The sequence below is a fragment of the Lichenostomus cassidix genome, chromosome 23, assembly GCF_008360975.1.
Source record: "Lichenostomus cassidix isolate B80296 chromosome 23, HeHo_3.0, whole genome shotgun sequence".
In the NCBI taxonomy this organism is placed as follows: Eukaryota; Metazoa; Chordata; class Aves; order Passeriformes; family Meliphagidae; genus Lichenostomus; species Lichenostomus cassidix.
The window spans coordinates 4,800,737-4,828,474 of record NC_139503.1 but is presented as its reverse complement, the minus strand read 5'-3'; the positions used below and the strand labels follow the sequence as shown (position 1 = coordinate 4,828,474).

General features: G+C 49.8%; 1 protein-coding gene across 3 annotated transcripts; it reads right to left on the bottom strand.

Moving 5' to 3' along the window:
* Window positions 1-4,509: 4,509 nt before the first annotated feature.
* LAPTM5 (lysosomal protein transmembrane 5) lies at window positions 4,510-24,338 on the bottom strand. Of its 3 annotated transcripts, XM_085081012.1 has the most exons (9): window positions 24,153-24,338; window positions 17,346-17,439; window positions 12,367-12,443; window positions 11,224-11,352; window positions 9,924-10,049; window positions 9,465-9,560; window positions 6,114-6,206; window positions 5,349-5,489; window positions 4,510-5,163 (listed from the first exon to the last, which is right to left on the bottom strand). In XM_085081012.1, the coding sequence occupies exons 1-8, from the start codon at window positions 24,237-24,239 to the stop codon at window positions 5,388-5,390; spliced, it is 804 nt and encodes a 267-aa protein (XP_084937138.1). In that variant the 5' UTR covers window positions 24,240-24,338; the 3' UTR covers window positions 4,510-5,163; window positions 5,349-5,387. The 3 variants fall into 3 exon arrangements, with proteins under 3 accessions (XP_084937138.1, XP_084937137.1, XP_084937139.1); XM_085081011.1 differs by having other exon boundaries at window positions 4,510-5,489; XM_085081013.1 differs by having other exon boundaries at window positions 4,510-5,489; window positions 9,924-10,046; window positions 24,153-24,335.
* Between the last annotated feature and the right edge of the window lie 3,400 nt (window positions 24,339-27,738).

The window sequence follows — 27,738 nt, the reverse complement described above, 5'->3', positions numbered from 1 at the left end:
GTTCGAATTTTAGTTTAAAACTGCATTTTGGCTTTGGATTTCCATATTTCCAACGAGCACAATTTAATATCTCGGTGTCAACTCCACAGTGCTGTGAGTCCAAATGTCAAAATCAAGATGCAGCAGCCTCTGAGGCACTGCCATGGGAATTACTCAGAAAAATGGGAAAGTTTTCTGGGGAAAAAAAAAGGGAAATCAAGGATCTCATGATGTTTCCAAACTCCCAGTGGAGCTCCAGCAGAAGGCAGGATGAGGAAATCACCTCAGGCTGGGCCAGGAGAGCTTCAGGTTGGATATGAAGAAAAATTTCATCGTGGAAATGGTTGCAAAACATTGGCACAGGATGCCCAGGGCAGTGGTGGAGTCCAATCCCTGGAATTCCTCAAAAACGTGTGGATTGGGCACTTCAGGACGTGGTTTAGTGGTGACCATGGCTGGACTTGAGGATCTTAAAGGGCTTTCCCAACCTTTATGAGACCAGGAGTTAAATATTGGATTTTTCTCTTTTTTTTTTGAAGCCCTGGAGGAAGAATTCTTCTCGGAGGGAGCCAGAGGGTGCCTGAGTCCCTCTGGAGAAGCAGCAGAGCCAGGAGAGGGTGGGAAGGGACAAGCAGCCAAATTCTGAGTTGTTTCTGTCGGTTTTTATTTCATTCTAAACAAACCCGTGAGTTGTAGTAAACACAGCCCTCCTGCCCTGCAGCCACCAGAGAACTCCAAGGTTTGACAGAATTCTCTGTCATTTTCTCCTGTTTCTGGCTTCGTTGAAGTTCCAGATGAATGTTCCAAGCTGTATTCCCAGCTCCACTTTCCACCCCCTCAGAGAAATGGTGACAAATCTCCAGTTTTGGTGTTTTACCCCAGAATGTTTCTGTTTTGGTTGGGCACAGGGCTGCAGGGATTTCTCCCAACCTCCTGCATCCCCATTTCCTGCCTTGGGAAAGCAGAAGTCCAGCAGTGGGGACAGAGCTCAGCATCCACCCAGTGATGCCAGTGTCACTGAAACTGTGGGAAAAACAAATCCCTCCAACAACATTGTTAATATCAGAGAGTCAAGGCATTACTTTATTATCTGGCCAGGATGTTGCTCTGGCCAGGATGTACCACAGAAATCATCTCATCCACACACAGCCCGGCTGTGCAGAGAGAATCATTCCATCACACATGGATTTTACTGGATTTTTCAGATATTTTATACAGTAAAAAAACACAGAAATGTATTGGGTCAGTGTTCATTGGGCCAGAGCTGAGCAAACCCCCAGGATTCAGTTTCCCATTGGATCTGAATCTCCTCACCTCTGATGTTAATTCGATTTTTCATTCTCCAATTTCCCTCTCAGTCCTTTCCTGCCCAGATGTCTTCAGCCCTGCTGCAGGTAGCTGTTTGTAGATAGCCACTGCTGGCTGCTGATGTTCTGCTGAGAGCTCTTCATCTTTTGGGTTCCTCCAGTCTGTTGATCTGTTGAGTTCATCAGACCTCACCTGGTAGAACAATGCCCTGGAGAGAAACCTAAAATTCCTTTTCCCGGGGTAAAGACAAACAGAACCCTTTGACTGAAGTTACACAAAATTTTTAAACTGCTATATTTTCCAACACCAGGGGATGCAGGAAGGACTTTAAAACCAAACAGGATCAAAGGAGCTGCTGTTTGTCCCCTCAGCTGCACAGGGCTGGCAGAAATCCTTGGGGCTGCAGCTGGAAATAGCAAAAGCTGTTTGTGGCTGGGCCTGGTTTGTGTATTTATGGGTCACGCTTGTTTCACAGGGATCACTTTTGATTGCCCACAGCTTCCCCTGGGACTGAGTTGCCTCCTGGGCACAATTCCTGCCTCTCCTGCTCACCACCTGCGAGGCTCTGCTCTTCCATCCATGCCTGGATTTCTCCACCTGTGCAATTCCTCCATCCTGGAGCCCCTGAGGTTGTTTCCATGCTAGGAATAGCTGGTGTGGCTCAAAACCTTTGGGCAGTTTTGGCTGTCACAATAGGAAAAAGGTCTAAAGATGGTGGAGAGCAGCAAAGGAGGGACAGGGAGATGGGGAAGGGTTTGGAGGAGCAGCTGAGGGCTCTTGGAATGTCCAGTTGGAGCAGAGAGCTCAGGGATCTGCAGCTCCTCCCGAGAACAGCTCTGATCTCTGCTCTGGGACAGGACAGGACAGGGAATGGCTGGAGCTGGGAACTGCCCCGGGCAGCTCAGGCTGGAGATCAGGAAAGGTTCTTCCCCCAGAGGGTGCTGGCACTGCCCAGGCTGCCCAGGGAATGGGCACAGCCTGAGGCTGCCAGAGCTGCAGGAGCCTTTGGACAGCACTGCCAGGGATGCACAGGGTGGGATTTGGGGTGTCTGGGGAAATCCATGATCCATGGGGGGTCACATTGCTGCTGCAGTCAGGACCTTTTTATTAACCTGTGCTGAGATCCTCAGCTCAGAGCATCAATTCCATGCTCTCTCTCCATCAGGGAGTTGCTGCTCCTTCCTCCTCTGCACTAAAACCCACGTGGAGCAGCACTGAGATCTTTGTGTGCTCAGCCTGCTCACACTGCCACCAATAAATCAGCTTGGAGAGGCAAAACCAGAATAACAGGGCTGTTCAAAAGGGTCTTTTCTCAGCCCCAAGCCCTGACAGGGCCATGGTGGGACTCGTGAGCAGCCAGGGCCGGGCTGGGCTGGGTTTGTTTGGGACATTGCCCAAAACCAACCCCAATTCCTGTCTGGAGCTCAGCCCTGCCCTGGCTGGGAGCTCACAATAAATCCATACATTTTATGGGGTTTGGGGCGTTTGGAGCCAGGCTCTCCCAGGGAATTCTGGAATGCTGAGCCCTGGAGATGCCCCAGGCCAGAGATGGGCTGGTTTTAGAGCTCAGCTAGACCAGACTGGGTTTAAACCAAGCCCTAGACACGCCCTGAGCACATTTGAACAGCTCCAGCTCTGTCATCAAAGTCAATTAAAACAATTTAAACAATTAAAACAATCAAGAGGCTCAGGGACTGATTAAACAGCCAAAATTCCCCATTATTGGTGGGAATTTAATCAGAGGGAGAATCCAAACCATTGGAAGAGACGGAGGAGGGGTTGGAACTGGATTTGGTAGGATCACAGTGCTGGGTTAGGAATTGAGGGAATTGCCAGCATTTCCCTTCTGGGCAGCCCCAGGTGGTGGGAGGAATGTCCCAGAGCTGTCCCACAGCATCCCAGACTCTGACAGGGAATATTTCGGGCAGGATGTGCTTTCTGAAGGGAAAAGCTGGAGCTGGTGAGAGATGAGAACAGCTCCAGCCAGGTCCTCATGGCCCCAGAGAAGTGTGGAAGGTTCTGGAGCCAACTGATCATTCCCAATTCAAAGATCATTTTTAATCTCTCCCCAGAATAAAGCAGGAGGCTGGGCTGGTCCTTGAGGCAAGAATCTGGGTTTTTCTGCAAGATTTTCTGCTGGAATTCCAGGTTAATTCCACAGTTAAACATGGGGGCAGAAAAATCATTTTCTTCTCGGGTGATTGCAGTGGTTTGTGCTTTTGGGGGTGATTTTGGGGTGTGTTTAAAAGCCCTGGAGCCACTGGGATGATGTTTGGGGTTCCCTCCCAGACTCCAGGGGTGCTGTGGAGCATCCTGGCGCCCAGAGCAAGGAGCTGAAGCAGAGAAAAAGGGAATTAGCACCCCTTGATGGGAAAAATCAGCTCAAAAATACACAACCAACATCATCCTCTTCATCCCCTGTGACAGAAATGCACTGCCAGGGAAAAGAGCAGGAGCAGCACCACATTTCTGGTTCATCCTCTGTGAATATCCCCTTGAAGTTTGCTGTTAAATATTCCCAGGAAGCCTGGTTTGTGCATGAGCCTGGAATGGTTATCACCAAGCCAAGCACACTTCATTCCCACTGAGATGTCTGAAAAGAGCAGGAAATGATCCTGAAAGGGCAGGAAATGATCCCAAAAGAGCAGGAAATGATCCCAAAAGGGCAGGAAATGATCCCAAAAGGGCAGGAAATGATCCCGAAAGGGCAGGAAATGATCCCGAAAGGGCAGGAAATGATCCCAAAAGGGCAGGAAATTATCCCAAAAGAGCAGGAAATGATCCTGAAAGGGCAGGAAATGATCCCAAAAGGGCAGTAAATGATCCCAGAAGAGCAGGAAATGATCCCAGAAGGGCAGGAAATGATCCCAAAAGGGCAGGAAATGATCCCGAAAGGGCAGTAAATGATCCTGAAAGGGCAGGAAATGATCCCAGAAGGGCAGGAAATGATCCCAGAAGGGCAGCAGGTGCTGAATTCCAGGTGCATCTGCAGGGCTGGGTCTGAGCAGAGTCCCTGGGAGCAGCAAACAGATCCCTATTGCCGCTGAGAAGGCAGAAAGAAGCAGCTTTGGAGAGGAAATTAAATGGGAAGATCAGCTTTTCCTTTGTGAGCAGCACAAACACGAGATAACCTCAGGCCAAGGTCGCAGCACCTTGAGTTTTTTGCTAACTCATTTTTTGAGGAATCAAACATTCCCTCCATCCCTCAGAACCACACACAGGTTGGAAGCCATTAACATGTTGATTTTAATTGCAACTTGCCTTCCGAGTCCCGCTAAAAGCAGGAGGGATGCAGTTTGGGGTGTGAAACGGGCAGGCTGGATGTTCTGGGTCGCTGTCACTCAGCACAAGCAGGGAAAGAGCTGCAATTCCTGGGGGATTCCTGGCTGATCCCTTGGCTTTGGGAATTCTGGCTGGCAGAGCTGCAGGGCTGGCTCACCCCAGAGGAAATCCCTTCCTTGCTCACCCCCAGTTCCACCTCCTGAAGGTGCCAGCTGGGAGAGGTGACAACAGAGCCACCCTGAGCCCAACAGCAGCCAAATTCCGGGGATGGGATCAGGGCCAGGGCTGGGAAATCAGGAACAGGGGCTTGGAAGTGCCAAGGGTGAGGTGCTGGAGTGGGATGAGGGTCCAGGGGCTGCCCAGCAGGACTGGGATAAACTGGGAATGGCCCTAAAGGGAGGATTGGGAATCTGCCAGAGTGGGATGAGGGTCCAGGGGCTGCCCAGCAGGACTGGGATTAACTGGGACTGGCACTAAAGGGAGGATTGGGAATCTGCCAGAGTGGGATGAGGGTCCAGGGGTTCCCCAGCAGGACTGGGATAAACCAGGAATGGCCCTAAAGGGAGGATTGGGAATCTGCCAGGAGGGGAGAGGGTCCAGAGGTTCCCCAGCAGGATCCAGCAGGACTGGGATAAACTGGGAATGGCCCTAAAAGGAGGATTGGGAATCTGCCAGAGTGGGATGAAGTTCCAGAGGTTCCCCAGCAGGATCCAGCAGGACTGGGACAAACTGGGAATGGCCCTAAAAGGAGGGTTGGGAATGTGCTGGGAAGGGATGAGGCTCCAGCAGCACTCGAGTCACCACCCCCCAGGCAGGGCTCAGATTGGGATGTAGGGAGGGGGAGGTTCCTTGGAAGGCAATTCCAGGGGGGAATCCTTGGAAGGCAATTCCAGAGCTTCCTCATAGGATGGCAGCACGGCCTGGAAGAGAAGAGCAGAGTTATGGGGTCATGGGGATTTGATTGGTTATGGGATCACAGGATTGGATTGGTTGTGGGATTACAGGCTTTGATCAGTAGTTATGGGGTCACAGGATTTGACTGGTTATGGGATCACAGGGTTTGATCAATGGTTATGGGGTCACGGGGATTTGATTGGTTATGGGATCACAGGGTTTGATCAGTAGGTATGGGGTCACAGGATTTGACTGGTTATGGGATCACAGGGTTTGATCAGTAGTTTTGGGGTCATGGGGATTTGATTTGTTATGGGATCACGGGTTTGATCAGTGGTAAAGGGGTCACAAGATTTGATTGGTTGTGGGATTACAGGATTTGATCAGTGGTTATGGGGTCACAGAAACCAAAGTGCATCTGGAATGAACCCCAAATTCCCCGATCAGAGATTACAGGAGATCAATTCCCATTCATCTACCAAAGCCTGAGTCTCACCTTCCCTACAAATCGACTTTGAAAGATTTTATACTGAAGTAAAATCCAAAGGCTCTAATGTAATTAAAACCTTAATTAGCACCCGGTTGGGAAATCCCTCAGACCCCAAAAAGTGGGGATAAGGATCACCAGGAGCAAATTCACTTTTCCTCACCTTTTCCACTGCCTGTGGATCCACTTGCTGCTCCTCCCTGTTGCTGGCTCTAATGTACCTAAAGCAGCTCAGGACACACTTGAACATGTAGGCCTGGAAAAGAGGGAAAGGGAAGGAAAAGGGGAAGGGAAAGGGGAAGGAAAAGGGATTTTCCCATTGCACTGCAGGTCCAAAGGGACATTTCCACCTTTGCCACCAGCGTGGGATTTTCTTGCTCTTTTCCCTGGAGGGAGAATGTTGGGATTGTGATCCCAGAGGTTGAAATCAGCCTCTCCATCCTTGACCAGGAATGTGGAAATTCCATTGTTTTGGAGCAATCAGTCCCAAACCAGTGTGGGACTGAACCCAGAAATCCAGTAAATATAAAGGGATTAATCATAAATCCCACTAAATAAAACATTGGACACCTTGGAAAGCACAATATCCCGAGGCAGGGAAGGAACTCAGCACTTTGGTGTCACAACAGAGATCCCAAAAAGTTCCTTCATCCAGCAAAACTCCATCCCTGCAATAATTCCACTGCCCTGCCAGCACCTCCTGGAGTTATGGGATGGGATGAATGGGGCTTGTCTGGGAAAAAGGGATCATTGAGGGGCTGTGGGGTGGGGAGAGAAGCAGAGTCTGTGGGAGCTGCCCTGGTAAATCAATATTTTCCTGCTCCGAGCAGTCGTGTGCCTGGTGTTTGTGTTGGCCTGGGAGTGTGCTTGGGAACAGGCGGGATTTGCAGGGAAAAAAATCCCTGAAAAACACAGGAGGTACAGATCCCAAAGCCACGGGGGGAAATCAGGGACAATGAGGGGTGTTTGTGGTGGCACAGAGACAAGGCAAAGAGAAAAGGGATGAAATGGCTGAGCTGGGAGAAATCCGGAATTCAAGGGATGAGGAGGTAAATCCAAACTTTCAGTGCCTTTTGGGAATAGTGTAAAACCCTTCCTGCTTCCAGAGCCTCTTCATCCAGAGGGAAATATGGAGCTGTCCTAAAACTGGATAGAAACCCCCACTCACCAGGAAAACAAACCCAGGAAATTGAAAAATTAAATTAAAATCAATGGCATTGATTTCGATCAGTTTTCTCTGTCCATTAAATAGCAATGATTTTGATTTTAAAGTGAATAAAAATCATAAAACAAAGGAATGCATTCCCTGATTTTGGTTTTGAAATAAATTAAGATCATACAACAGAGGAATGCATTCCCCAATTCTGATCCTGAAATAAATTAAAATCATAAAACAAAGGAATGCATTCCCCAGTTTTGATCCTGAAATAAATTAAAATCATAAAACAAAGGAATGCATTCCCTGATTTTGATCCTGGCAGGGTTTGCTGCAGTGCCAGGTTGGTGCTGCACTGCATTTAGTGCCATTTAATGATATTTAATGATATTTAATGCCATTTAATGCCATTTAATGCCATTTAATGCCCTGACCCCTGCAGGCAGAGGCTGCCTGGAGCAGAATCCATCAGCACAGAGCCATGGGAAGGCAGGGAGTGACCTTGGGCTCATCCAGCCCTAACCATTCCATGGATTTGGGATCACTTGTGGATACTCAGATCAGCCCAGGGAATCGCCTGAATGGTGCAATGCCAGCACCTCCCTGCCCTTGGAATACTTTTTTCCAAGGAATTTTGAACAGCCGATCTTGTTAGCACAGAGACAACCCTGCACTGCCAGAGGAGAGGAGAAAATTCCAACCAGGATACTCTCCTGGCACAGGAGGAGAGGAGAGGAGAGGAGAGGAGAGGAGAGGAGAGGAGAGGAGAGGAGAGGAGAGGAGAGGAGAGGAGAGGAGAGGAGAGGAGAGGGAGAGGAGAGGGAGAGGAGAGGGAGAGGAGAGGAGAGGAGAGGAGAGGAGAGGAGAGGAGAGGAGAGGAGAGGGAGAGGGAGAGGAGAGGAGAGGAGAGGAGAGGAGAGGAGAGGAGAGGAGAGGAGAGGAGAGGAGAGGAGAGGAGAGGAGAGGAGAGGAGAGGAGAGGAGAGGAGAGGAGAGGAGAGGAGAGGAGAGGAGAGGAGATTCCCAGCTGGAATTCTTTCCTGCTGGAAGGTTGAGCAGAGCAGTCAGAGGGGCAGGAACCTCTCTCTTCTCCATCTGAACCCCCTTTAGCTGAGCTCCACCCTGGGGTGGGATGCAGATCCCAATTTGGGGACAGCAGATCCCCATTTGGGGACAGCAGATCCCCATTTGGGGACAGCCAGTGTCAGTTGCCAGGGAAGCAGCAGCAAACACAGGAAGGTTGCAGTGTCAGGGCAATCACTGCTCGTGCTGCCTCATTAAACATGGTAATTTATGCAAAAATCCTGTCCAACACGATTTAAACACCACCTCGGTTTGGGGCTTCAGTGAACTGAGACCAATGTGCCCCAAATGGGCCAAGTGGCCTTTTTAGGACTGAGGAGTTTGGTGTTGCTGCAGGAACAATCCTGAAAATGGGTTTGTTGTCCATGCAAGAGGAGAGGACTGGGATTACAGGATGGAGCTCCTGATGGGATTCCTGATGGGATTCCCGATGGCTTTTTGGGGTTTTCAGCAGCTCAGGAGTCCTGGGGATTCATTATCCCTCCCATTACAACCCCAGCACAAGAAGTCCTTGCAACTCCAGCAGTTTTGTGGGAGAAGCTGTGCAAAAATTCAAATTACACCATTTTCCAGCTCGGGGAATTTCTGCCAGCTGGGGCTCAGGGTTATCTCCACTGCCACTGCACACTGCAGGCAAATATTCAAAGATATTTTAAAGCCATGGCTGAAGTGCATCCATACAAAACTCTCTACTCCACGCTGGCTTATCTGGAAGTCTCAGAATATGAAATGTTTTCCAGCTCACAAGCAGCATTTTTGCTGCGGCAGAATCTGCCCAAGCACCTGGAAAAATCTGGTTTTCTTCGTGGGGCTGAAAGCCCTCAGTGAAAAATCAGTTCTCTGAGCCACTGAAGCAATAAAAGAATAAAACTCCTCTCGCAGTGGAGCTTCCCGAGGCACCAGCAGGGTTTGGCAGCTCCTGGTTTTAATTAATTTGGGGAATATCAGTGTGGATAACTTTGCTCCCCTCAGTGGGGGCACAGCCACTCACCCCAGTGGGAATCTCCTCTGCTGCTCCATAATCTCATTTATTTTGGCCCATTCTAGCAGAGGACTTTGCTGTGTTTGCTTTCAGCCATTTCATCCCTCTGGGCAGGGGGAATTTTTGGAGATTTGGCTTTATAACTCACCTTTGAGGTGTCAGGGGAGAGATTTGGACAAACCCCACTGAGGAGCTCCCACTGTGCCCAAGGAGAGCCCAACGAGGTGGATTTGGGAGAGAATTAAAGCCAATTTTCCCAGGTGAACCTCATTCCAGCCTCTCCAGAGCCTTTACCTTGAGGAAGAGCACAGCGAGGAAGGCGATGGTGAAGGTGATCATCACTTTGGTGTATTCCTCTGCTGGCAGCTTCTGCAGGGTTGGCAGGGAGCCCTGGGGGAAAGGGACAAAGTCTCAGCCACAAATGTCCTTTTCCTCCTGCTGTTTGTGGGCAAAGCCCTGTTGAACTGAGAGCTAAAAGCATGGCTGTTTAATAAAGATGAAATGTGCTGTGTTTTCCACACAGGCAGAATCCTTTTGCTCTGCAGTTTGCATCCATCAGGTTCCTGCAAGGAACAACAAGGTGGGTTTTCAAGGAACATGAAAGCTGTCAGGCAGGAGAACACGGAAAACCCTCTTTGATGCCAAACTGAGCAGGTCTGGCTGCTCCAGAGGGGTCAGGGAAGCTTCCCAGCCATGGAATGGAATTTCCAGGAGTTGCCAGCATGGAAAAGGAGCTGAGCTGCTCAGACCTACCCCATTGTCAGCAGGCTGCAGGCTGAGGTAGGAGGGAACCTCCATGTAGGAGCTGCACAGCGTGAGGATGCTCAGGCAGAAATCCAGCAGCTGCAGAGCCAGCAGAGGCATCCTGGAATGGCCCTGCTGAGGGGACAGGACTGGGTTATAGTGGGGACAGGATTAGGTTACAGAGGGGACAGGAATGGGTTACAGTGGGGACACTATTGGGTTACACTGGGGACAGGATTGGGTTACACTGGGGACAGGACTGGGTTACACTGGGGACAGGACTGGGTTACAGTGGGGACAGTACTGGGTTACACTGGGGACAGTACTGGGTTACACTGGGGACAGGACTGGGTTACAGTGGGGACAGGACTGGGTTACAGTGGGGACAGTACTGGGTTACACTGGGGACAGGACTGGGTTACAGTGGGGACAGGACTGGGTTACACTGGGGACAGGATTGGGTTACACTGGGGACAGGACTGGGTAACAGTGGGGACACTATTGGGTTATACTGGGGACACTATTGGGTTATACTGGGGACACTATTGGGTCACCCTGGGGACACTCTTGGGTCACTCCTGTAGATGCTTCACAGGAAGTGACCCTTCATTCCAACCTCAATGATTCCATGAAGAACCACAACCCAAGGTAATGACCCTTTATTCCAACCTTCCAGGATCCTAAAGATCTTTTCCAACCTAAAGGAATCCATGAAGAACCACAGACCAAGGTAACAACCCCTTTATCCCAGCCAAAGGACTCCATGAAGAGCTACAGCCCAAAGTAACAACGCTTAATTCCATCCTAAATGATTCCATGAAGAACCAAGAACCAAGGTAGTGATCCTTTATTCCAACCTTCCAGGATCCCAAAGGTTATCTCCAACCTAAATGATTCCATGAAAAACCACAGACCAAGGTAACAACCCTTAACTCCATCCTAAATGATTTCCTGAAGAACCACAACCCAAGGTAGTGATCCTTTATCCCAACCTTCCAGGATCCCAAAGGTTAACTCCAACCTAAGTGATTCCATTAAGAACCACAGCCCAAGGTAATGACCCTTTATTCCAACCTTCCAGGGTCCTAAAGGTCTTTTCCAACCTAAAGGATTCCCTGAGGAACCACAACCCAAGGGTGTGATCCTTTATTCCATCCTAAGTGATTCCATGACAAACCACAGCCCAAGGCAGTGACCCTTTATTCCATCCTAAAGGATTCCCCAAAGAACCACAGCCCCAGCAATGCCCCTCATCCCAAACATCCCCACCTGCTGGGACACCAGCAGCCCCAGAGGAGCTGTCACCCACCGTGTGGCGCAGGGAGGACACCGAGATCATGGCTGGCACCTGGATGAAGGAGCTGAACATGGTCAGCAGGCTGAGGAGGAAATCGATGACTTGCAGGGCCAGGAAGGGGATCAGGAACTTCTCCCTCTTCTGAGGAGGGAAAGCAGAGCTGGTTATTCCCGTTCCAAGGGGGAAATGAGAGCAGCTCTCAGCACCTGGAAGGACTTCAGTGCTGCTCCAGGAATAAACCTGTCCCTGGAATGTCTGCAGCTGGTTTCAGTGCCAGCTGATCCAGAGGAAGAAAGGGCATCAACACCAATGTTTTTCACCCCTTTGGAAAATCCCTGTGAACTCTCACTCTGTGACATTGGCACTTGATCCTGTCAGCTTTCATTCTGCTGTCCCTAAAACTGACCTCTGCAGAGGGAGAACTGCGTGATTTGGGTGGTGTTTAGTACTTAGAACTCTACTAGCATCAACTTCTGGGGTTTCCACCCCAAGCCCTGCTCATTCCTCCTTCCAAACTGGGAAATGAGTCCCTGGTGTCACAGGGCAGTGACAGCTCTCTCATGTGGCCAGCACAGACCTTTCCCGTGAGAACTTTTTTCTCTTTTCTTCCTGCATTTTATAAACAAAGATAAAGTTTGGATTTTATTAAAAACAGTTTCTTGGGATGTGGCCAGTCCTGGCCAGTCAGGCCTAGGGGGAGGTTTCTGACTGACCAATCCGGGTGACCTCTGAAAAATCTATATAAGATGGAATTAAATAATAAAATTTTCTTCTGGATGCCACTTTGTACCCGGGTCTTCTTACTCTGCTAGTGGCTCAACAGCGACACTCTCACAGGACCTGCCTTGCTACAGAGCAAGGAAATGAGGCAGGAAAACATTTCTAAACCATAACATCTCCTTTTCTTCACACCCAAACAGGCTGGATGGAAATGTTGCCCAGATTTGGTAAATCTGGGTGTTTGAAGTTCTTCACAGGAGCATGAAAAACTTCTCTCCCACTCTCTCCCCACCTCTGGAATCAGATTTTTATCTGCTTTTTTTCCCCTCTGTGTGATTCTGTGATTCTGGGGGGTTCACCTGCTTTTTTGGACCACAATTCCAGTCAGCCCCATCCAAACCCTCCCTCCTGAAATGTCCTTTGTGGCGAACTCACCTTGAGCACGCCGACCAGGAGGTGGACGCTGATGACAAACAGCATCAGGATCAGCAGGAAACTGGTGGTGATATCAGCTGGAAACGACAAAGGAAAGGACAAAAGGCAATGCCACGTCACCAAAAGGTGTCCCAGCTCCATCACACCTCTGAGGGAGAGTTAAACCTGGCACAAAAAATGGTGTCTGTGGAGGAATTCATGCCATGCAGCTGAGTTCACCCTCTTTCCCCTTTTTACACCCATTTTCCATCTCTCTTTGAAGTTTCTGCATCCACCAGGCCACGCAGGTTTTGAGCTCAAGGGAACCAAGGGCTGAAATGTTCAATATCCCAGGCTGCAAAATTAATTTAAAAATAACCCTGAGAAGCTCTGGAGAAGACCTTGCTGAGCCCCATCTGGGCAGGTGGCACCAGCAGTGTCACCTCTGCCACCTCCCTCTGCTCACAGAGAGCTCATTTCAATGCCACTTCAATCCACTTCGATTGATACAAAAGGGATTTTTAATTCCTCTGCTGACTCTCCTCCAGGAATGAGCTCTGCTGACGGGAAACCTTCGGTGTGGAAAGCAGAACTTCCTCCCCCAGCACCAAGAGCCTCTTCTTTCCTCAGGGAAAATCCCTCTGGAGAGGCTGAAATGCCTTAAGGAGCCGAAAAAGCTGCTCCTGAGGTGGGAGAGAGCAGCAGGGCAGGGGTGGAATACAAGGGAATGATCCAAATGATCCAAAAACCCACTTAGCCTCCATGGGGAAAGGAGGCTTGGGATGGTGCAATCCAGGAAAAAAGGTTTTCCTCATCACCTGATAAAAACCCCAAGAGCAGGAGCTGTTCCTCCCCAGATTGCGGGAATTGAGACACAGAGGAGGAAGAAATGTCGGGAAGGAGCTGAGAATTCCCAAATCCAGCAAACCCCAAATGAAAGCAGGGGGGGCTGTGGGGAAAGGGCTTTGCCTCGTGGGGAAAATCAGGAGCCCAAAGGGCAGCTCATTCCACAGGCAGCCACTGCTGCTTCCCTTCTGCTCCCAGGGCTGCGGAAAAGCTAGAATTCCAACAACAGCCCCACCTTTGAGGAGCAGGGAGCAGAACCAAGGCTGGGATGTGGTGCACAAAGAGCTAGAGATTAATGGGAACAGCAGAAACCCTACAGAAACACAGCTGGGCAAAGGAGCCAGAGCCTGCCTTTGTGGGACTGGCCCTAAAGGAGCCAATCCCAATCCCAATCCCAATAAATCCCAAGATCCTGCAGCCTTTTCCTACAGGATCCAATCCCAATCCTATTAAAGCCCAAACTCCCAAAGCCTTTTCCTAAAGGATCCAATCCTAATAAATCCCAAACTCCCAAAGACTTTTCCTAAAGGATCCAATCCCATTAAATCCCAAACTCCCAAAGCCTTTTCCTGAAGGATCCAATCCCAGTCCCAATCCCAATCCCATTAAAGCCCAAACTCCCAGAGCCTTTTCTCTAAAGGAGGCAATCCCAATCCCAATAAATCCCAAGCTCCTGCAGCCTTTTCCTACAGGATCCAATCCCAATCCTATTAAATCCCAAACTCCCAAAGCCTTTTCCTAAAGGATCCAATCCCAGTCCCACTAAATCCCAAACTCCCAAAGCCTTTTCCCTAAAGGAAGCAATCCCAATCCCATTAAAGCCCAAACTCCCAAAGCCTTTTCTCTAAAGGAGGCAATCCCAATCCCAATAAATCCCAAGCTCCTGCAGCCTTTTCCTACAGGATCCAATCCCAATCCTATTAAAGCCCAAACTCCCAAAGCCTTTTACTAAAGGATCCAATCCCAATCCCATTAAATCCCAAACTCCCAAAGCCTTTTCCTAAAGGATCCAATCCCAATCCCAATCCCAGTCCCATTAAAGCCCAAACCCCCAAAGCCTTTTCCCAAAGGATCCAATCCCAATCCTATTAAATCCCAAGCTCCCACAGCCTTTTCCCCGATGTTTCTCCCAGCACCAACACTCTGAGTTTGCCCAGAGAGGATTTCTCTCCCCATCCTGGTGTTTCCTTGGCTCCAGGACAGCTCTGTTTTCCAGAATTTTCTCTCCCTGGGCTCCAGCCCCAGCTCTCCTGGCAGGATCCCTAATTAACTGGGCAAGTGGCCATTGCCAGCTAATTCCCAGCTGGATTTTCCAAGCAGAACTTGGATCAAACCCCCCCAGACAAAATAAAAAAGGAATAAAACCCCCCAAACACAAAGGGATGGAAAGAAAAGGAAAACTAAGGGGAAATAACCATCCACGAGCTGTGTGCCTCCTGTTTGTTCCCAGAGAACAGAGTCATCCTCTCTGCTGGCAGCAGGGATGGGTTGGTGCCACGGAGAAAAAACAACAAAAACACAACCAGAAAAATAAAATTAAAGCCAAACCAAACCAAACCAAACCAAACCAAACCAAACCAAACCAAACCAACAAAAAATAAACCCTACCAAAAAAACCCACCCCAAAAAACAAAAATGAAAAAAAACCACGCCCCCAAAAAACCCCAAAAAACCCCAAAACAACCCAAACAAACAAACAAACAAACCAAACCAAAAAACCCAGCCGAACAAAAAACCCAAACAAACAAACAGAAACCCAAACCAAACCCAAAAACAACCCAAAAAACCCCCACAAAACAGCAAAGCAAGCCTGCACAGAAAGAGGAAGGAAGCCCTTGAGGTCACACTTGCGCCAAGCTCTTGGGTTCCCGTCAGAAATGGAAAGTGAGAACACCTTTGACGGGAACGAGCCGATGGATGTTCCCTGTTCCCATGAGCTGATCCAGCCCCTCCTGGGTTATTCCCTGAGGCCATCCCAGCACAGCTCTGCAGGAAGGGGTTTGGCTTTCCAGCCTGCACTGGGGGCTGAGCTGAGCCCACGGGGATAGTTGGGAATAACGCTCCGTGGGAAAGGTGGGAAGCATGGCGCTGCTCCTTGCTCGGGCTCTGATCAGCAGGACTCACCCCAATTCCCATTTTTTCTCATTGCTGATGCCCTTCACCTTGGAGCTGAGTGATTAAAGTCCCTCCCACACCACACTGTGGCTAGCACAGGTCTTTCCTGTGAGAACATCCTCCTTGTTTTATAAACAAAGATAAAGTTTGGATGTTATTGAAACAGTGTCTCAAGATTTGGACAGTTCAGGCCTGGCCAATCAGGCCTAGGGGGAGGTTTCTGACTGACCAATCTGGGTGACCTCTGAAAAGTCTATATGTATTGAAATCAAAATAATAAACTCGCTCTTTCTTGTCACACTGAGAACCCGGGTCTTTTTCTCTGCTAGCGGCTCAACAGCGACATCACACCATTCCATGACTCTTTCCCATGAACCAAACCCTGGAGTGCTGATGTGGAACAGCCCTGGGGCATCCCAGCGGTGCCTCTTTCCTTGGAAAAACATGAATCCAGCTTTTACATTCCACCAGACAGTGCCTAGTCCTGCTCAGGTGATTTTCCCTATTTCTGACACCCACCCTGGGCACAGGAGAGTTTGGAATGTGCACAGGTCTGTCCTCAGCCTCTTTTTCTCCACACAAACTCTGGAAAAGCAGAGAACAGCAATTTTCTGTGTTTTCCCTTCTGTGGGGATGCCCAGGGCAGAGGGGGACCTTGGGTTCCTTCTTTGCTCTCCAGGGTTATCTCAACTCATGGTTTTACCCCAAAAAGTTATCGTGGTTTTACCCCAAAAAGTGACTCCAGGAAGGAAATCTCCCCTGCACTTGTTATTTCCAAACAGCTCATGTGGAATATCCTGGTTTGGCAATATTTGAGGTGAGGGCAGTTGGGTTTTTGAGGTGGCACCTCATGAGACAGCTCCAGGTCTTTGCAAGGATCTGAGCTGGATCCTCCTGTAGGAATTCAATCCTTTGGGAATTGTGAGCTGTGGAACAGCTTGGCTGCCTCTTCCAGCCACCAGTGTTCTGGAAAAACCACCAGGGGCTGGGAAAGTCCAGAAATGGGGGTTAAAGCAGGGAGGGAGGGGGTTGGTGTGGATCTGTCCAGTTGGGAGGCAGGAGATCCATAGGAATGGCTCTGTGGGAATGGTCCATGGGAATGGATCCATGGGAATGATCCATGGGAATGGATCCGTGGGAATTATCCATGGGAATGATCCATGGGAATGGCTCTGTGGGAATGGACCCATGGGAATGGATCCATAGGAATGATCCATGGGAATGACTCAGTGGGAATGATCCATGGGAATGGATCCATGGGAATGGATCCATAGGAATGGCCCCGTGGGAATGGATTCATGGGAATGGATCAGTGGGATGGATCCATGGGAATGGCTCTGTGGGAACGGATCTGTGGGAATGGATCCGTGGGAATGGCTCAGTGGGAATGGCTCAGTGGGAATGATCCATGGGAATGATCCATGGGAATGGCTCTGTGGGAATGATCCATGGGAATGGATCTATGAGAATGATCCATGGGAATGGCTCTGTGGGAATGATCCATGGGAATGGCTCTGTGGGAATGGATCCATGGGAATGGTCCCATGGGAATGGCTCCATGGCATGGAGGGATGGCACTGTCACACAGCCCACACATCCAGAGGATCAGTGTGGGATGGGATTTTTCCCACCCGAGGTCTCTGTCCGTTGAGGAGTTCTCAGACACTCCAGTGTTTCCCTGGAAATGCCCGGAATGGGAACAAAGTCAGGAGTGTGTGAGGCTGGGATGATCCACAGCTGGGAAAAGGGAGAGGCAGGGAGTCCAGGATGGCCAGGGGAATCCAGAGAGGACTCCAGAGGGAGCTGAGGTGCTGCAGAATTTGGGCTGAGGGTTCAAACTGATCCACTGAATAAAAACTCCTCTGGGCTCCACATTAAACTCCACCAAACCCACACAGCCTTGGCCTAAATCAACCCCCAAACAGAGCCTAAATCCCTTCCTGAGCTTTAACCCAGAATTCCTATTTTCTCGGGTGGAAAAGGCAGGGGGAGCAATCCCTCTGTGCTCCCAGCTGCTCCCCAGCATTCCCAGGACTCACCAATTCTGTAGTAATCCTTGTCCAGGTCCTTGCAGAAGCCTTTCCCGTTGGACACCTCCAGGGAATACTCGATCAGCAGCAGGACACTCATGACCTGGAGGACAAAGCAAAAGGCACAACTCAGGGGCCTTGGGATGAATTCCCACTGCTGAATTGATCTCCAGGGAACGTTGGATGGATGAGTCTCCAAGTGAGCCAAACAGGAAGGGTGTAAATCCTGGGAAATAGTGGGATGGAAGTTATCTGTTTATTCATGTTTTGGATTTAACTGCCAGCAGAAGGAGGATGGAGAATGGCAAAGTCAATGGGTTTTGTCTCAATGGTTTTTATCCTGGCTTTACGTTTCCAAATTGCATTTTGCTCCAGAGTAGAGGGAAATGCAATACCAATGTTCTAAAGTGTGAAAAGAAACACAAAAAGAATCAAGATCTCCCTGGAAGCGTAGCTGTGCTACTTCATTGGCAAAACCACCACTTTCCTTCTTTGATTTATTTGAGGAAAATCTCCAAATGTTCTTTTTTCACAATGAACCGGAATTATTTTCTCCAAGTTTTCCAATTTGACCATCAAATCCAGACTCCAGAGTTCATTCTATCCTGAGTTTAACAAGCTGGGAGATGGAGGCAGATCCAGAGCTGTGGGTCAGTCCAAGCCCTGAACTTCTGAATTCACAGAGGGATGAGGTGCAGGGAAAAATCCATGTCTGAGCCCAGCTTTGGGAGATCTCCATGGAATGACAGAATCACAGAAAGGTCTGGGGTGGAAGGGATGGGAAAGATCACCTCATTCCATGGCAGGGACACCTCCCACTGTCCCAGGCTGCTCCAGCCTGGCCTTGGACACTGCCAGGGATCCAGGGGCAGCCACAGCTTCTCTGTCCATCCCTGTCCATCCCTGTCCATCCCTGGGTGTCCCTGGGTGCAGGGAGGTCCCAGCAGGTCCCAGCAGTGTCCCCAGAGGAGCAGCAGGGACTGAGCTGAGCCCAGCAATTCTCCTGCACAGGAGGCACAACTTCTGCCCTGGGCAGAGCTGAGCAGAGCCCAGAGAGGGCTGCAGTGTCCTCGCTGGGATATTGCAGAGCCACATGGCCACTGCTGTGCCCTGAGCTCAGGCATGGCCCTGCTGGGCAGGGAGGTGACACCAGTGACACCCTGGGGTCCTCCCAGCCTGACCCATTCCATAATAGAAAGAAGGAAAGGAAAGGAAAGGAAAGGAAAGGAAAGGAAAGGAAAGGGAAAGGGAAAGGAAAGGAAAGGAAAGGAAAGGAAAGGAAAGGAAAGGAAAGGAAAGGAAAGGAAAGGAAAGGAAAGGAAAGGAAAGGAAAGGAGAAAGGAAAGGAAAGGAAAGGAAAGGAAAGGAAAGGAAAGGAAAGGAAAGGAAAGGAAAGGAAAGGAAAGGAAAGGAAAGGAAAGGAAAGGAAAGGAAAGGAAAGGAAAGGAAAGGAAGAAAGAGAAAAGGAAAGGAAAGGAAAGGAAAGGAAAGGAAAGGAAAGGAAAGGAAAGGAAAGGAAAGGAAAGGAAAGGAAAGGAAAGGAAAGGAAAGGGAAAGGAAAGGGAAAGGAAGGGAAGGGAAGGGAAGGGAAGGGAAGGGAAGGGAAGGGAAGGAAGGGAAGGGAAGGGAAGGGAAGGGAAGGAAAGGAAAGGAAAGGAAAGGAAAGGAAAGGAAAGGAAAGGAAAGGAAAGGAAAGGAAAGGAAAGGAAAGGAAAGGAAAGGAAAGGAAAGGAAAGGAAAGGAAAGGAAAGGAAAGGAAAGGAAAGGAAAGGAAAGGGAAAAGCAAGCAAGCCAGGCCCTATCTGCCCCCCAGATCAGCCCCAGCTCGGGCAGGGCTGACAGAACTTTTCCACCAACCTTTCACCCCAACCACCACCCCGAAAGCACCGTGGGCGAGGAGGAGGAAGCGGAACTCTGCGGTCTGAGCTCGTGTTTGCCAGCTTGGGGTGCTGGGAGCGCCTCAAAAGCAGCTGCTGCAGGGGCTGGGGCTGGGCAGGCAGCAGAGGATGAGGCTGAGTTTTCAGAGGGATCGAGGCAGAGTTTGGGCAGCAGGAATGCCCAGCCAGGGGTGCTGAGCTGCCCTGCAAAGGGAGAGAAGGCTCTGTGCTGCCCCGGGAAGGGGAAGAGGCTGGGAGTGACAGGAGCTGAGCACAGCCCCTCTCCCTGTCTGTGTGTCAGCTGCAGAAATCCTGGAAACACTTGGGAACCAAAATCCCCAACTTTCTGAGCCCCCAGCTGCAGGTGCAGCTTCCAGAAGAGCTGGGGCACTGCCAGAGTGAGCACCCACCGAGCCTCACTGCTGCCACCGAGGGGACTGGGACCTCTGTGCCAGCCCTGTGCCAGCCCTGTCCCACCCCTGTGCCACCCCTGTGCCACCCCTGTCCCTTAGAATTTCAAATTCTGTCCAGAGTCTGAATTAGAAGGAAGGACGTGTCAGGTTTTCCCTGGACCTGTGTGACACCAGCTTGTTCAAGAGCCACTCTGACATCTTCCCCTTTTTTTGCCACGCAGCAAACGAACTTTGCAATTTGCTCGCGAGCTGCCGGGAAAAGGAGGAATATCCAGAGCTCATTAGAGGAGGACACGACAAAGTTAACACGAGTTCAGCTGGATGGAACAGCATTTCAGCTCCCATGGCAGCTCTGAACGCTGTCAGGGATGAAATTGCATCGATCCAAAGTGTCCTTCCAGCTGCTGGTGTCCCCTGGGATGGGAGGGACCTCGGAATGGAGACACACAGAGAGCACACCTGCCTGCCAGGGCTCTGAGAGCTTCTGTGTTCCGATTCCCAGAGGGGTTTTGCTTCCCCTGTTGCTGCTGGGGGTCCAAGCCCTCAATTGCTAATGGGGGAAATGTGGGCAGAAATTGCTTTTTCAGGTTGCACTATGAAGGAGGCCTGAGCAAAATGGGTAAGCTGAGCCTTAAATGTCAGTTTTGTTCCTGAAAGAAAAGAGGGTGAGAGCAGGACAGCAAACCCCAGAGAGAAGGACAGCAAACCCCACAGAGCAGGACAAGAAATCCCACAGAGAAGGACAGCAAATACCATAGAGCAGGACAGCAAACCCCAGAGAGAAGGACAGCAAACCCCAGAGAGAAGGACAGCAAATCCCAGAGAGAAGGACAGCAAATCCCATAGAGAAGGACAGCAAACCCCAGAGAGCAGGACAGCAAACCCCACAGAGCAGGACAGCAAACTCCATAGCTCAGGATAGTAAATCCCATAGAAAAGGACAGAAAATCCCACAGAGCAGGACAGCAAACCCAAAAGAGCAGACCCAGAGGCTGAATTTCAATGTGAAGAAACCTCTCTGGTGTCTGCCAGACAAAAAAGAGCCCCTGGTTTCCTGGCTGCTGTTGAAATGAGCCACACAACCCAAACTGACTGCAGTCACACCAGATAAGAACAGGGCAGGAAACCCGAGCCCAGCCTGAGAGATTCAGGGGACTTTGAAGGCAAAAGTTGGTTTAAAATTTTCCGTTTTGTGTGGAAGGAATGAACTGAGCTGGGAGCAGGCAGTGATCTCCAGGCCAAGCCAGGACACCTCTGCAGCAGCTGGAGTGTGGGATCTGCCTTTATTCCTGCAGGGAATTGCCATCCAAGGGGATAAATCCTCTGCAGAGCTCTCTTTGGAAGGAGGTGGAGGAGGAGGGATGTGGTGCTTGCCCTGCACTCCCTGCTCAGCTGCTCCCACCACAGCTCCTCCCCTCAGCTCCAGCAGAAACCAAGAACTTCCCATTTCACCCAAACCAGACAATCCCCAGTTCCCTTTGCAGTGTCACAGCAGGACAAAAGCAGGTTTAAAATCGGAGATTTCACTTCCAGCTGCTCGATTCCCAGCCTCTCCCCAGCCCTGTCTTGTCTCCTCCAGCTGGAGCCTTCAGAGGACACACACTCCTCATCTCAGTGAAAAGGAGCAGACAAGGTGCAGCTGCTGCTTCCCAAGGCTCCAGTCAAGGACCAGCAGGAAATTAATTCTGTTCTTCCACAGGAGCAAACTCCCAGCCCTGGTGCTGTGTGGCTAGCACAGACTTTTCCTGTGAGAATTCTTTTCTCTCTTCTTCTTGTGTTTTTATAAACAAAGATAAAGTTTGGATGTTATTGAAACAGTGTCTCGAGATGTGGACAGTTCAGGCCTGGCCAGTCAGGCCTAGGGGGAGGTTTCTGACTGACCAATCTGGGTGACCTCTGAAAGTCTATATAAGTTGGAATTAATTAATAAAATATCTCTTTATGCCACACTGAGAACCTGAATTACTTCTCTCTGCTAGTGGTTCAACAGTGACAGTGCTGAATCTCTCTGTCAGACACCTCGAGCTCTGCTCGTGATCAACAGGACAAACTCCTCCTTGAAAGTCACCCCCAAGTCACCTCCCAGTGCCAGGTAATCACACAACTCCATCCTCTCCTCATTCCCCTCCTTCTGTAAGGAGGGAACTCCGTGGGGTTTAGTTATGGGGATAAAAATAGGGACAAGAGATCTCTAAAGATGAGTTTTAGAACGTGAGGGTTTATTGCGAAAGAGCGTGGGTGTGAGAGGCCTGCTGGGCTGCAAGACGCAGCCCAAAGCAGGCCAGAGAAAAGAGAGAGAGAGAGAGAGAGAGAGAGCAGAAAGAAGAGAGTAAAAGAGAGTAAAAAAGAGCGATTTGCTGTTTACAATGCAATAAATCATCTTCTCTGTTGAATATTCTAATTCCCTTTAACCAATCTAAGACAAGCTACAAACTCTACAGCATTTACATACAACCTGTAAGAATCATCACATTACCATACAGGGTCATGTTTCAAACCTTAAAAAACTGCCTTTTTTGGGATTTCTACCAGGCAGGCAGGGTCTGCTCTGACCTTTGGACCTGCCTGGGCAGAGGGCATTGTTCTATCAAGAAGGGGAATTACCTTCCTTGGCCATACCACTGTTCTTTAGTTACTCTACAACTCGAACCTTGTCTTCATTTCAATCTCGCTCATATATTCCATATCCTCAGCATCTTTTGCAAGGTCATCATATCTATAAGGCTTTCCTATTTCATCTTCCCCAACATCCTTCTCCTTCCCTGTCTGTCCCAGAATTCTCAGGATTTATCCCAGCTGTCCCTGAAGGGATCAGCAGTGGAGCAGAGCTGATTTGTGGGAGGACAAGGCGCTGTCACAGAGCCTGGGAGCTCATGTTTGATGGCACTGCCCTGGCCCAGCACGGCTGGGATTCATCCCTGGGCCCTGCAGCAGGGATTTATCCTGATCCAAACCCCCAGCACTGAGGGAGCAAATCAGCCAAGGGATAAATCCCCTTTCCCCTTTCCCTCCCTCTGCCCAGCTGCAGTACCAGCAGAAAGGGATGGAAGAGGCAGGGGGGAAGAAATGGGTGATATTGTGTGAAATCTTTTAAAGAAATGAGACAAAATAATCCAAGAGTACCCTGTTTTCCAAGGGAAAAGGGATGGCTCAGTTCCTGCTGCTCCAGGGAAGCAGGGAGACCATGGAATGTCCTTCCCCTGCCACAGCTGCCATCCCATGGGATATCTCAGGTCCCCCCAGTGTCCCTGTCCTGCCCAAGGAAGGTGTGAGAGCTCTGTTGTCACCCTGCAGGCCCCAAACCCTGGCTGTGCACACCCAGAGTGACACAGGATTATTTTAATAATCCAGCTGTGCAAGAAACCACATCCTGAGGGTGGCTGAAACACCTAGAGCCCCTCAGGAGCGTGGGAGAGAGGAACCTCCAGGCTCTCCTGCCCTGCCATCCCTGCCCTGAGCAGCTCCTCCACCTGCCTGGGAGCCACAGCCCTGATCCCAATGGAAACCGAAAAGAGACAGAGGGCAGCTCTGCCCCACACCCTCTGCTCATCTGCTGGAAAATACAGCAGTTTAAAATTTTTTCCTAAATTTAGTCAAAGGGTTCTGTTTGTCTTTACCCCAGGAAAAGGAATTTCAGGTTTCTCTCCAGGGCATTGTTCTAGCAGGTGAGGTCTGATGAACTCAACATATCAACAGACTGGAGGAACCCAAAAGATCAAGAGCTCTCGGCAGAACATCAGCAGCCAGCAGTGGCTATCTACAAACAGCTACCTGCAGCAGGGCTGAAGACATCTGGGCAGGAAAGGACTGAGAGGGAAATTGGAGAATGAAAAATGTAATTAACATCAGAGGTGAGGAGATTCAGATCCAATGGGAAACTGAATCCTGGGGGTTTGCTCAGCTCTGGCCCAATGAACACTGACCCAGTGCATTTCTGTGTATTTTTACTGTATAAAATATCTGAAGAATCCAGTAAAATCCATGTGTGATGGAATGATTCTCTCTGCCCAGCCGGGCTGTGTGTGGATGAGATGATTTCTGTGGTACATCCTGGCCAGAGCAACATCCTGGCCAGAGAATAAAGTAATGCCTTGACTCTCTGACATTAAAATGTTGTTGGAGGGTTTTGTTTTTCCTGCAGTTTTGGTGACACATCCAGCTCCCAAATCCCTCCAGGGACCAATTCCCACATTCCCACCCAGCAGCTCCAGCCTACCCTCAGATAGGAACTCCTGCACTAAGCAAGAAAACAGGAAGCAGAGCAAGTGTCCCTGAGCTCCAATTGGCAGAGCCAGGAATAAAAACGCCTAAAAACCCCTCCCATCCCAGCAAATTCCGCTTCTCCCTGTCCTCCACCACCTTCTTTTGTCCATCCCTCTTCCACCACTGGGTTTCCCTTTCAGGAACAGAGAACATTCCAGTGTCAGGGAGCTGGAATGATCCACAACAACCACACCTCCTGCAGAGCTCCCACCTCTCTTTTCCCATCTCCCTCTCCCTGTTCCCCTCCCAGACCCACAACTCACCATGTGGAAAACCCCCAGAGCCACCGTCGCTGTCTTGATGCTGAAGCAGCAGCATTTTGGGGGCTCAGGGGGGGTTTTGGGGGTCATTTTCGGGTCCCTCTGAGCGCTGCCGAGGTGATGAGGTCGGGTTTGCTGGCGTCCCACGGAAAGCGAAGCGAGAGCAGCTCAGCTTCCTTCCTGCTCTCTGAATGTGGGAAGTCATCTACAAAGTCACATGAGGCCTGTGGATTTGTTAATCGTGAAGAAAACAAAACTGGGGGGCTTTTGGAAGGCGCCAGGCACATCCCAGCTGGGAAATCGGAGCCCCCAGTGTCACACAGGTGTCCCCAAAGGGAAAGGAGCATCCTAAAGGAATGTCCTAAAGAAATCCTCGGGAGCAAAAGCAGGGGAACAAGAATTTCACCTTAAATCCTTCACTGCAAAATCCCTGCTGGTTATGAGGTGAAGCTTCCAAGTTCCTCCCTGTGATCCTCACATTCCCTGCCAGCCAAGGCGCCATTCCTTGGAATTCTCCTTGGAATTCTCCTTGGAATTCTCCTTGGAATGATGCTGGAGCAGCCCTGGGCTCTGCGAGGATCCAGAGGGATCTGCAGGTCCTGTCCTAGCTCCTGGCATGTGGTTTGTATCCTCAGCTCCTGGAAAGGGCAAACAGCAGGATCTGGACATGGTGGCTTTGTCCCAGGGCAGGACATCAGGGTGTCCCCCTGCCTGAGTTCACCCAAAGGTGCTCTTTGTTACAGATTTATCACCATTCTTGTTAAAAAAAAAGATTTTAATTTTCTTTCCCCACAATCTACGGGACAGGATTTCCCTCTTTAGACCCCTGTGGAGCAGATTGTTCCCAGTTTTAGGATTCCTGGGTCCCAGCAGGTAACACCTCTCCAGGAGGGAAATTCGGGGGAAATAAAAGGAGAATTGGGCAAACACTCAAATGAGCTCTTGTGCCAGCAGGGCTGCTGTCACATCCCAAAATTGCTCCCCAAAATTCCTGTTTGGTGCCTCCAGCAGTGTTCCCAGCACAGCAGGGCTGCAGCAGAGGCTCTTTTGTGTTGGTTTTTTATGGAATTAAATGCAGAGGTTCCAACTGGATGCTCCAGAAATGGAATCCAGCAGCGAATATTCCCTGATGGATCCATGGCAAAGCAAGACAGGGAAATCTCAGCAGCAGGGACAGCATGAAGCTGCAGTGCAGCCCGAGAAACAGGATTGAAAATAAGTTTATTTTTCAAAATAGATCATTTGGAGCATCTTTCCTTTAGAGCCCAGCTGCAAACACAGGCTTGGCTTTGCCTTCCCCAAATTAAACGTGTTTTCTTTCCCCAAATTAAATGTGTTTTCTTTCCAAACCTCCAAGCCAGGTTTGGGTCTGGCTGGAAGGAGGTGCAGGATGATCAGGAATTTCCTGCAGATAGGAGAAACTGGTTTGTGGTGTGAGGATAAGGCTAAGAATAATGTTTAGGAGAAATAGGGTTAAAAATAATAGTTTAAAAGGGTTAAAAATAATGTTTATTTTTCCAAGATAGATCATTTGGAGCATCTTTCCTTTACAAGCCCACTGCAAACACAGGCTTGGCTTTGCCTTCCCCACATGAAATATATATTTTTTTGTGGCTGCTTCCCCCAAGCTGGGTTTGGGTCTGGCTGGAAGGAGGTGCAGAACGATCAGGAATTTCCTGCAGATATGAAAAGCTGGTTTATGGTGTGACCCTGCTCTGCACGGCAAATATTCCTCCCCCTGCACTGCCCCTCGTCCTGGGAGAGACACACAGAGCTTTCCTTGTGTCCCTGAGCATTCCACACCCAAATTAGCCCTGGATGTGTGAAAAATATTGGAAAATGTGGCCCAGGCTGGTGCTGGGAGCATTGAGGGCACCACAGGCCTGGCAGTGCCACCCCAAAGGGACAGGGCTGAGGGAATAAATATAATAAATAAATAAAATAATGCAACATGATAGCATTATATTATATTATATTATATTATATTATATTATATTATATATTATATTATATATTATATTATATTATATTATATTATATTATATTATATTATAGAAATTCAAATGAATATAAAAATATAAATATATGTAAATATTCCAAATAAATCCAAGAACAGAAATCCAAGCTGCCAGAGCCCCTGGATTGCTCCCAGAGGTGTGAGGACAGCCACATGTCCCCTGTCCAAACCTTCCCACCCAGTTCAGCCCTGGCTTGGGGCATTTGCTGCTCTGTGGAAGGGACAAGAGGTGACAGCCTTGGCAGCAGGAGGTGGCATTGGGACACCAATCTCTGGGTCCATTCTGCCTTCCCAGATGGCGCACAGAGCTCCAGGAAATTCCCAGGTTTTTCCTGGAGCTCCCAGAACTGAGATCCTGCTTCCCTCGAGCCCAAATCCTGCTCATCCCGGGCTGGCAGTGGGAAATGTTCAGTGGGAATTGTTCAGTGGGAATTGTTCAGTGGGAATTGTTCAGTGGGAAATGTTCAGTGGGAATTGTTCAGTGGGAATTGTTCAGTGGGAAATGTTCAGTGGGAATTGTTAAACGTTCAGTGGGAAATGTTCAGTGGGAAATGTTCAGTGGGAATTGTTCAGTGGGAATTGTTCAGTGGGAAATGTTCAGTGGGAAATGTTCAGTGGGAAATGTTCAGTGGGAAACGTTCTGGCTGTCCTTCCTAATGCTCCATCTGTCCTTCCCAACTGGTTTCCCCCAACTGATTTCCCCTCCAGGAGAACCCAAACAACACCCAGAGAGCCCTGAGGAGGGAAATATTCCATTTATTGCCAGCAGGGTGAGAAATCCCTGCCGAGCTTGGCGCTGGGGCTGCCAGCACACATTCCTGCTGCCAGCCAGGGATTGGGCAGCTGCTGCTGCTGCCAGGGAAAAGGGGGAGCCTGAGGAAGGGCTGGGAAAGGGAATTCTGCTTCTGGAGAGTCCCAATGAAATGGAAGGGATTTTTCAAAACCCCACATCGATTAGCACAGGGAGTTTGATAAAAATGAGGATGCAAAGGGAGGGATGGAGGTGAGGAGATGTGCAGTTCTGGAGTCACAGGATCTGCCAGAGCCCAGCTGGAAGTGCTGGAGGGCAAAGGGGGCATGTGGGGCATGGAATGATAGGATCATGGAATGGTTTGGGTTGGGAGGAACCTTAAAGCTCATCTAGTCCCACTGCAGGGACACCTCCCACTGTCCCAGGCTGCTCCAGCCTGGCCTTGGACACTGCCAGGGATCCAGGGGCAGCCACAGCTTCTCTGGGAATTCCATCCCAGCCCCTTCCCACCCTCCCAGGGAACAATTCCTGCCCAAGATCCATCAAATCCTCTCTTTTTCAGTTTAAAGCCATTCCCTCCATCCTGTCTCTCCATGCCTTGTCCAAAGTCTCTCTCCATCATTCTCTTGGCTCCCTCATGCTCTGGAAGGCCTCAGTGAGGTCACCCTGAAGTTTCTCCTCTCCAGGCTGGACAATCCCAATCCTCCCACCCTTCCCTCCCTCCAGAGCTGCTCCAAACCTCACCTGCAGCATTTCCTGCTCACGACTGAAAATTCCCAGAGCTGGCAGCTCCAGAGCTGGCCGAAAGCCTGGGATTGATG